The following is a 10446-nucleotide window of genomic DNA, read 5'->3' on the forward strand; positions in this document are numbered from 1 at the left end:
CAACTCCGGGGCAAGTGGGCTGGAATTGACTGTGTACTAGGCGGGGGGGGGGGGGGGGGGGGGGGGGGGGGGGGTTGTAACACACTCCAATTCCTTTTCCCTATAGCACAATAATTTTTTTCTTTTCAAGTATTCATCCAATTCTAATCAAGAGTTCAATAATTCTGACTCACAATAGTCCTTTCCTGTCACCTAATAGTATCTTTGATTGATACTGCCTCTCTTCCCGTTTCTTTGGGGAATCATAGAATCTCTGCAGTGCAGAAGGAGGCAATTCGGCCCATCGAGTCTACACTGACCCTTGGAAAGAATACCCACGCCTTGACCCTATCCCCGTAACCCAATAACCCCACCTAACCTTTTGGATACTGAGGGGCAATGTAGCATGGCCAATCCACCTAACCTACACATCTTTGGACTTTGTGAGGAAACCGGAGCACGCAGAGGAAACCCACATAGACACGGGGAGAAAATGTAAACTCCAGACAGTCACCCGATGCTGGAATTGAACCCGGGTCCCTGCTGCAGTGAGGCAGCATTGCTAACCACTGTGCAACCGTGCCACCCCAGTAAGAACAAAATAAACAACTCCTGTCTGCTGTAAAATATTTTATTGACCTGCATTAGGTAAGCATCCCTTCTTGAAACAATGAGCGGAAAGATTGTTGCAAACAGCTGGAATTAAGATTGAGAAGTTTCCACTTTATAGATTTGCTGCAAAATAAAAAGAAGCACATTTGAGATTTTAGACAAATTGTATTGTACCTATGGAAAGCTAGTAAAATATGCTATTTCAATATTCAAATAATAATAGAAGACAACATTTATCCCTCACCCAACATTTCAATTAGTGATGATAAATAGGTGATGGTTATTTGAAATAAAACCCAAGACATTGTAAGGCTAAAACTGAATGGGATGACTGAAATGCAATTGCATATTTTAAGCTCTAGAGTGTGGCGACTAGGGGCTTTTCACAGTAACTTCATTGCAGTGTTTATGTAAGCCTACTTGTGACAATAATAAAGATTATAATAAAAATTATTATTGCGACACCAACAGTTTATACTTGAAGAAAATAATAAATGACAAATATGAATATGGCTCTTCACTTAATATTAGTTTTCTGCCAATGTAATTTGAATGAAAGTATATGTGGAAGTCTCTGCTTAAACACACTGATAATCCTGTAAAAATACTTCAACTCAATTTTGAAAACTCAAATCTCAGAAATCAGTGGATGCTTCTTTAAACAAGATTGAAAATGTTTAAACTTATTTTTTGAGGTTACAAACACACTTGTAACTAAATATACAACATAGGTAAAATGGTAATTTTAAGGGATTTATATTTGTATTGGTAAACATAAAAAATAAGGTATAATTTTAAATGGGTTTAATTTGATGTTTCTGTGCCTGGAAGGGTAAAACATATAATTAGGATCATGCTGAACAAAGTTGTTTGTATGTGTGGGGCGTTGGTTAAATTCCAACTGTGATTCTACTGTGCTTAGAGAGGGCTATGGTGTAAAGAATAAATAAAAGCAATAAGCATGTGGATGTTGCTTATTAACTGGGCTCTGTACGATAAAGTATCTTTCAACTTTTAGTTTAGCTTATTTGATTGTAGTTGAAGATAAGTAGTTAGAGAGAACGCAGCTCTTACAGATCTGCTGGAAGCAGTTGGTTTTAGAAGACTAAAGAGGGAACATCTCTCTCAGCTTTTCTGGAAGAAAAGCTAAACTACGGAGTAATGGTTAAAAAAACAGTTGCCAGAAACCTAAACTCTAGATAGTTAAGGAAACTAGAGAAATGAAGAGACGTTTCCAAGAAGTCTGGAGTTAACGGAACAGAGGAAACAGGAAAACAGAACAGGTTGCTGTTCAGTAAAGTTAGAGTTCAAAGAGAGAGTTGCAAAGGATCATGAGAGGCCAGAAAAATATCTGCGGTTGTGGTCAGGTTTGTGAGAAATTGCTACCGCTTGGGAGACAAAATGGGTGGGATTTTCTGGTCCTCCAACCACGTGGCAACCAACTGGCTGTGTGCAGTTTGCTGGCAGTGGGATTCTATCCTCTCACCAGCTGTCAATGGGATTTCCCGTTGAAACCATCCCACGCCACCACAAAACCCGCTGGCGGGGCCACGCTGCCAGGAGGAAAAGTGAATCCCAATGACTGAAGAATCCCGGCCATTATGTGAAATAATTGTGGAAGTCGGTGGCTGGACCCTCAGAGTTTGTGTAAAAGCCTTTAAGACAAAGGAGACCTCAAAGGAGAGGTGTAAAACCTGAAAGACAAAATCTTGATGTAAGCAGTCGAGGGACAGCATAATTTAAAAGATTTGCAAGTGTGACTTTTGAAAGCAGATTTTGAAATCACTAATGTGGAAGCCGGAGTTTAGTCAGACAAGATGGCTCATGGTATAAGGATCATCCGAGGGATTTTGAGATGAAATCCTCAGACATTCACTTTGGTTCGAAGAGGAGTACATCTTACCAAAGTCATCTTGTGTGCTTAAAAGGGACTTTTTGTGTCAATGATACCAATGTAGCTTAATTATAGCTTGCAATTCATGTTAATCCTTAAATCTGTGTGTATTTGCTAAGCTATAGAACATAGCACATAGAACATTACAGCGCAGTACAGGCCCTTCGGCCCTCGATGTTGCGCCGTCCTGTGAAACCCTTCTAAAGTCCCTCTACACTATTCCCTTATCGTCCATATGCCTATCCAATGACCATTTGCAATGGGGGGAGTAAAGGAGTATTATATTATAATCCAATTTTTCTATATTAAAAAATGTTTTATCTTGTTAAAACTAATTAATGGCTCCTGTGATTCTGTTCCTCCATGCTTTATTTAAATAAAAGTAAATTTTATGATCTTTTGAGTCAAGTTCCATTCTGGGATCTTCCCGTCCAGTTATAACATCAACTGGGATCGTAACTTTCATCCATCAGCATTACCCAAGAAACTAGGCACAGTTTCCATTGATATACTTCCTCTATTGTGGTTCTGATTTTGCATATAAAAAGAATAAGCAATTCCTAATATTTACTTAATGAAGTTATGCTTATTTAGCTTACCTTTTGCCGTGCTATTTTATTGATTACTGTTCTCTGTGAAGCATGTGGGCACTCGGATCACTGTCTCCAATTTCATCATCAGGAAGACGTGCAGGATTTGCGACACTTATGGATCCCTTGGTAGAACCACCCTGGGTGTGTTGTACTGTTGCTCCTTCACGGACACTGGCTTCATGTATATTTCTGAATGGTTCGCCGATTTTTGAACTCATAAAATCATCAAGGTTTGGAAAATCCCCTTCGAATTCACCAGTATTTCCATCTATTGTTGAGTGACTTACTGTGTGAACCCCACTTGATTTTGTACCTCCATTTTTAGTATGTGTTTCACGTGTCCTGGTTATTGTGGTAACGGAGCCCTTGGTGTTGCCATGGGTCTTCACTCCGAACTGGTCAAACAATTCTTTAATTGTTGTAGGTTCAGAATAGACAGTTTTAATGGTGTGAGAACTATTTACAATGTGCTTTGCAAAAAAAGGATCATAGCCTAGGTGTCTTGTGGAATTAAAATGTATTGCCCCGTCTACTCCATGGCTTTGCCTCTCTACTGAAACATGCTGTTCACTACCATGCTTGCTTTCAGTCTTTGACATGCCGCTCGTATGAATCGATCTTTCACCTGACAATGGGACTACACTGGCTCCTTTTCCTTCGCTAATGCTGCCAGGAGTCACACCAAGCTTTGAATCTCCAACACTTGATTCTAGGATAAACGTGCTCTCAGCTACTTCGTCCCAGAAATCAGGATATAATTTTTTTGTTTCACTATCGAAAGCAGATTTAAACTTAGGCTTATCTACTGATATCAATTTGAATTTCCTTATTGAGGTTTTCTGCTGAATCACCTCCAAGTTGAAAGCAGCCATTGAACTATAAGCTTTCTGAATTTGATCGTTTTGTTCTTTGCCAATGGTGTAAACATATGCTCGTGCACAAGATCCTTTGCAAGCCCGTATCTTTATATCAATGTCAACCTGACAAGAAAGCATAAGTCAGAACTGTTTTAATATGTTGCAAAGAATAAACTGATAACTTATTATGCATTTCAAATTGAAATATTGTTCTTTACCGACTTCCAAGGTATTTAAAAAACTATTTTAAAACACTTAAGTAAGATAAACAAAGCTGCTGCCGCCAATTATGTTGTTCTGTTGGGTCTGAAAACTTGTGATCATACTCTGCCGCTATAAAAATAAATGAGAAAAATTTATATCTCGCCATGGACTTAATATCTGAATTTATAGAATCAGGAGGAAATATGCATCTTGTGGGTGCTGCAACTGCTTCATCTCAGAATTTGTGCTCTTTGCAGCTGCTTGGGCGAAGAGCTAATAGCTCAAAGGTCATGGAAACCAATCTCAAATTGCTCCCTTCTCAGAAAGCCCCTTTTTTCCTTACAGCAGTCAATCTGTGAGTGACTGTAAGGAAATAGGCTTATTCATATCTGGACTGCAAGCTTGCACTTGCATTGGGTAATGCTTTCTGCCAGTTCCATTTCTATTCCATGTGTTAGAATTTTAGAATCATAGAATTTACAGTACAGAAGGAGGCCATATGGCCCATCGGGTCTGCACCGGCCCTTGGAAAGAGCACCCTACTTAAGCCCACGCCTCCACCCCATCCCTGTAACCCAGTAACCCCAACTAACATTTTTTGGACACTAACGGCAATTTAGCTTGTCCAATCCACTTAACCTGCACATCTTTGGACTGTGGGAGGAAACCGGAGCACCCGGAGGAAACCCACGCACACACAGGGAGAACGTGCAGACTCCGCACAGACAGTGACCCAATCCGGGAATCAAACCTGGGACCCTGGAGCTGTGGAGAAACAGTGCTAACCACCGTGCCGCCCTGCAAAGTGTACCCGAACAGGCGCTGTAGTGAGGTAACTGGGGGATTTTCACAGCAACCTGCATTGCAGCATTAATTAAGCCTACTTGTGGCACTAATAAAGATTATTATAATGGGCCGGTTTAACACAGTGGGCTAAATCGCTGCTTGTAATGCAGAACATGGCCAGCAGCGCGGGTTCAATTCTTGTACCAGCCTCCCCAAACAGGCGCCGGAATGTGGCGATTGGAGCTTTTCACAGTAACTTCATTGAAGCCTACTTGTGACAATAAGTGATTATTATTATATTATGATTATTATCAAAAGAAGGCAGGCACTAAAGGACACTAGCTCAAATGGATACTGCTAATTTTGAAAAGGGTGGGGAATGTCATGTGCAGATTGATGGTGTGGTCAATGCCTCTGAGGAAGGTGATAGACCCTATTAATATGTTAGCATCCTGTGACATTGGGCCCAAATGCCAGTACAAGATGGTACTGGGCAAAGCATTCACTTCGCTGATCCCAATCTGTTTCAGTCAGCATTCCAACTACAAGATGCCCAAAAAGCAGGTCTTAACTTATTTTTTATCGATCCAGGATTGCTCCTGGATTGCTTTGCATTGGTCCCCATGAGAATCGATACCACCCCATCCCCCATTCTTCTGCCCTGACTCCCCCCACCCCCACCCAGCCACAACACCACCAAGGCTACCATTTTCTCAGCCAGAATGCTGCTGTGCTGTCCAACCTTGTGTCTGACAAGTGTGAGTAGGTTACTCTAGGTTATATGCGCAGCTTAGTGATTCACTGCTTACGAGGTCTGCCCCTCAAATCTGACTGGACCACCCATTAGGTCTATCGGGTAATGAACAGGCACAGAGGAACCCCCAGTGCACAACTAAAGGAAAGGATTCGATGTGACCCACCCAATTCCCATCCTAATTACATCCTCCCCCGACCCCAGTGTTAGCCCGGATGGCTAGAAAATAGTGCAGATTTTCAGGGATGTCCTTTTATGTATAATAGAATTTCCACCCCTCCCCGGCAGTGTGTTTTCCAGCCTTTGGCTGGTGGATTTTCGGGTCCTGCCGATGTCAACGGCATTTTGCATTGTTTTGCGGCTGAGCCACCGGGCAACTTTTCAGTCAGGCCATTTTGCCGAATAGACAGGGCAGCATTTTCAAGCCCTACTAATGACAGGGCCAGAAGCTGACACAGAACAAAATGAGTGATGCCAGTTCACGGGCCAGTATCCTGACTCTGCTTTGATCATTTCAGAAGCGGTGGGCAGCCAATTAAGCTCATTAGGAGCTTCACTGCGGCTATTTAAAGGAAACCAACTTGGATTTTCAAGTTGGCCTTCGGTTTTCTGATGGGACGAGGCAGTCTATCGGCCTGAAGGTCTTCACCCAACAAGCTGGAGGTGGAAGGGGCTCCACCACCCTTCTCACCCAACGTTGGCCAGGCTGCTTTTTAAAATTCTTTACTTAAGTATTTTTTAAGTCTTCGTTGAGAGAACTGTCAGAAATGGCCTCTCAGTTACTCGCCCTTTACTGCCGCCCTGTGCTCCATTCAAAATGGATGGCCTCAGATTGGGCCTCCAGCTTCCAGAGCCAGATTACATTCTTTAATTAGGCAGAGAACCTGCCTACATTCCAATTCCATGGATGCCTTCGTCAACATGTCAGCCAATGGCTTTGCCCTCCAGGGAGACGGATTTAGGACCAACAAACAGCCCAATACTTGCATCATTGTAAGTGCTAACCTACAGGCATTCACTAAGATCAAGCTTCATGAATCTGACTAAATTAATTCAGTCTTAGATTATTTTAAATGGTAAACAATTCCCTCCCCCAAATCTTTTAACACAGCCTCGATTGCAAAAACAATCCTTCCGCATTTTTCTTCTCCCTGAACAGGAAGAGATTTGATTAGCACTTAACAGGACCACAATGTTGAAGAATATGCGGTTACAATTTTGTGAGCATGAAGATTGACGTATTCAATCTTCACAATTGCAGAGCCACGTAACAAAAAGGGTAACCTATCCAAGGTTTAACAAAACGGATACAAACCGATAGACTATGCCACAGAAATCATTAATTTAACCAACAAAATCTAAAATAACGGAACCTCCTCCTCCACAAAGCAAGGAATTAAATGGAGTATTGAAATTTTAAAGCAGATGAAGTGCTTACTTCCAATTTTGAGATTTCAGTGAATTGTGCCATCATCTCACTTTTTAGTACATTCAGTTTATGAAGCTGGTCATTGACTTTGTTCTGCAGGATAATAAGTCTGGAATAAAGATTGTTCACAAGCTCATCGTAAATGAACCCACGCCCTGAAAATGCAGCAGGTAATACATTCTGTTAGAAATGATTGTGGTTAAAGCATCTACAAAAAGTCCTTCATTTATTTAAGTTCCAGGAGAAAGTGAAAGTTATGTTTTACTGGTATAAATATATCACGGGTAGTTTAGACTATAGATTACCAACACTAACACTCAATTTTTGATTTGTGTGCTGTTCTGAATGGTCAGCTGAAGGGCTACAACTTTCGATGGGTCTATTTGGTGCACAGTGCCAGGCATGCGCACAGGACTGAAGCACATGGCACACAATGTGGCTGCCCAGTGTTTGTGACCAAGGTGGAGGTGGAAGAGAGAAACAGAAAGGTAAGAGGAGGCCAATGATAAAGTTACCACAGCTGGAGGGATTGTGTCCGTGAGGGCTCAAAATGGGATTGATAGCAGGGATGGGGAAAGCAATGGTGCACTGGCTATGGCAGAGGTGGAAGGAATGGAATGGGGGTGGCATGAGAGGAATGGCATGGCAAAGGTGGAATGGCATGAGATGGGGTAGAGCATGGGTGGAAGTGGATGGTGTAGAAGGTTGGGCGTGGCAAGATGAAATGACGGATCTGGTTAAGAGTGGCAAAATGGCTGGGGAGTGGTCTTCCATATAACTTATTATTTGAAAAGTATTCCTTGCGCAAGCAATGAAGATTCATTAGATTTGAAAGACTTTCAAGTGAATCAAAAGAATTGATTCAGTAGACAAAAATGATAAAAGTATAATCCTGCAGAGCTTATAGACTGTCTAATGGCAATGAGGGTACCGCTGCACAGACTCAACGAGTTGGTTACAATGTTACAATAGAATAAGATTGGTAGTTAGCAAGGTTTTTTCTTTGATGAAAGATGCTGAAATTAAAGCAGGAGGATTTTGTGGATCTTGTTTCGTACTCGAATAATAGTGAGCCCATAAAATCTCGACCTGCCTTATCAACTCAGAAGGAAACAGTTCTCAATTAGTTGTTTATCTCTATGACTATTAACAAGTCGCAAGACGGGAGCCCGGCGGAGGATTCTTCTTCAGTGGAAGGACGCGAGGCCCCCAAGCGTGGAGGCCTGGGTCAACGACATGGCAGTGTTTCTCAAGCTAGAGAAGGTGAAATTTGCCCTAAGGGGATCAGTGCAGGGGTTTTTCAGGAGGTAACATCCATTCCTGGACTTCCTGGCAGAACGCCAGAAACAGGCCAGGAGCAGCAGCCGCCCGGGGGGGGGGGGTGTTTTGTTGTTTTGTACTAAAGGGACGGGCATAGTTGTTCTGTGCCAATGTCGGGCATTAATTCATTTCCTCTTCTGTGTATACGCGGGGGAGGTGGTTTCTGACCTGTCTATTGAAGGGACGGGCAGATGTTTTGGGGGAATGATGGGTGTTAGTTTATCTCTTCCGCTGTGTATGCGCGGGGTGGGGGGTGGGGACTGTTCTTTCTGTTCTTTGTAAAAAAAAAATCCTGTCTTTTTGTTGTTGATATTATGCAAAAATTTGAATAAAAATTATTTTTAAAAAAATACAAAAAACAAGTCGCAAGACCAGACTTGGGACAAAATTTGTAGTTATTTTCCTCGGCCTGTTTATAAATGTGGGCAGCTTTACATAGCTTTTTTTTTTCAGGGTGAGAATTTCTGAATCTTCTCAAGTCTTTGGTGAAAGAATAACCAGAAATCCTGCATTCCAAGAAGCACAGATGCAATAGGAATATTGATCTGACAGCGGCCTCACTTAATGTGCAGGAAAAGAGGCGGACGTCAAAAGAAAACAACAGACAACTGTAGAGCCAGGAGAAAGATTTCACCTGTCACAAAGATCCTTAAATTTCAACAACTCGTGTCAGATAGCAATTCAATTTCAAGGCAATAACCGGTAAATTCAACAATTAAAAAAACTTTCATAGATGGAAATAAAAGCTGAAATCTTCATTAAACAACATGAACACAACAACCACTCACCTCCAAATGTGTTCAGAACCTGTCTAAATCGTCTAATAGTTTCAAACACAGTATTATTATTCCTCTCAAATGAGCCAGAATATTTCTCCAAAAGTTCTCGAATGGCCTTTACCCTGTCATCATTTTGTGCTGCCGTAGTATCTATTAGTCCTTGCATTCTGCAACCAGATGGACATTTAGGGCCCTATTGGAATAAGGCAGAATTCTATTATTTTAATTATTTGTAATGTATCATTTCACAAATGAATAAAATGACAGCCGTACCACTTACCAAGTCACTATCTGTGCAAGTGGGCCAATCATCCTCTGCACATTGCCCATGTCTTTCGTCCCTAGTTTCGACAGGTCGAGGACCACGAGGTGCTAATACTGAGGCAATATTCTTCAAGTGTGAGAAATCAAAGAAAAGGACATTCATTGGTTTTACTGAGATTGACTCACAAACATTCAACTCATCAAATTTCTCTGGATCAATTTAAGCTTGGGGGTGTGAGTGAAGAGTTTGCTACGCAAAGTAGAATAACTGATGAATTTATTTTTAACATGTGGGAGAAGCAATTTCAGGAAATTAACATATGCCGTTTAAAGTTACTGGATGGTTAAATCTGCAATTTGGCCAAAGAAAGTAAACTTACCAAGTTAATGAAACATGACAGCAAACCCAAGAACAGTACTGCTCTCATTGTGCTAGCTGTGCTGCAACTACTTGACGAAATGTCTCTTTCTCCTTTTCTTCAGATTTCAACCCTAAAATCCACGTCAGTCATGCATGGACATCCTGTTTACCAAAAATGTGGACACCCTGTTAATTATTTACCACTCAACTGTTGCACAAAGCTCTGCTCCTGTCTTAGACTGTTCCAAATTGCTGTTGACTCATCAAGGATCAGTGCTCTCTCATGACCTCAATGTGCTTCTAGAATTACAACAAATACCTCATGGAATTGTTAGGTGTGACATTGTGTTCTGCAAGTATCATCAGGTATAGAAAATAAGACAATGAAGCAAGTCCCAATCATAACACAAAATGTGGAAGCCATAGGTGGGCTTTAGATTTTGATCATATGCAGAAAGCTCCCTCATCATTGTGACCTGCGACACGGTCAGAGGCTTCCATAGTGGGCAGAACAGGGCAACACCATGCCACCTTGGATACCTGAGCTGTAGCCAGGCCCATCCAGGCCCAGTTGCCCCAGAAGACGGCCGCCAAAGGGGAACCCGGTCACAGAC

The 10446-nt window shown here is 41.8% G+C and overlaps 1 protein-coding gene across 1 annotated transcript; it reads right to left on the minus strand.

Moving 5' to 3' along the window:
• Window positions 1-594: 594 nt before the first annotated feature.
• On the minus strand, window positions 595-9993 carry LOC119963238 (fibrinogen alpha chain-like). The gene is made up of 6 exons (XM_038792040.1): window positions 9852-9993; window positions 9488-9598; window positions 9217-9400; window positions 7118-7263; window positions 3085-4058; window positions 595-714 (listed from the first exon to the last, which is right to left on the minus strand). The coding sequence occupies exons 1-5, from the start codon at window positions 9897-9899 to the stop codon at window positions 3108-3110; spliced, it is 1440 nt and encodes a 479-aa protein (XP_038647968.1). The 5' UTR covers window positions 9900-9993; the 3' UTR covers window positions 595-714; window positions 3085-3107.
• Window positions 9994-10446: the final 453 nt, after the last annotated feature.

The sequence above is a fragment of the Scyliorhinus canicula genome, chromosome 3 (assembly GCF_902713615.1).
Source record: "Scyliorhinus canicula chromosome 3, sScyCan1.1, whole genome shotgun sequence".
Taxonomy (NCBI): Eukaryota; Metazoa; Chordata; class Chondrichthyes; order Carcharhiniformes; family Scyliorhinidae; genus Scyliorhinus; species Scyliorhinus canicula.

Excerpts from the sequence above, each read along its gene's own strand:
- LOC119963238 (XM_038792040.1), bottom strand. The coding sequence starts at position 9,899 with ATGAGAGCAGTACTGTTCTTGGGTTTGCTGTCATGTTTCATTAACTTG. Across the intron at positions 9,599-9,851 it reads TGTCATGTTTCATTAACTTG|AATATTGCCTCAGTATTAGC; the intron begins GTAAGTTTACTT and ends TCACACTTGAAG. Across the intron at positions 4,059-7,117 it reads CTGAAATCTCAAAATTGGAA|GTTGACATTGATATAAAGAT; the intron begins GTAAGCACTTCA and ends CTTTCTTGTCAG.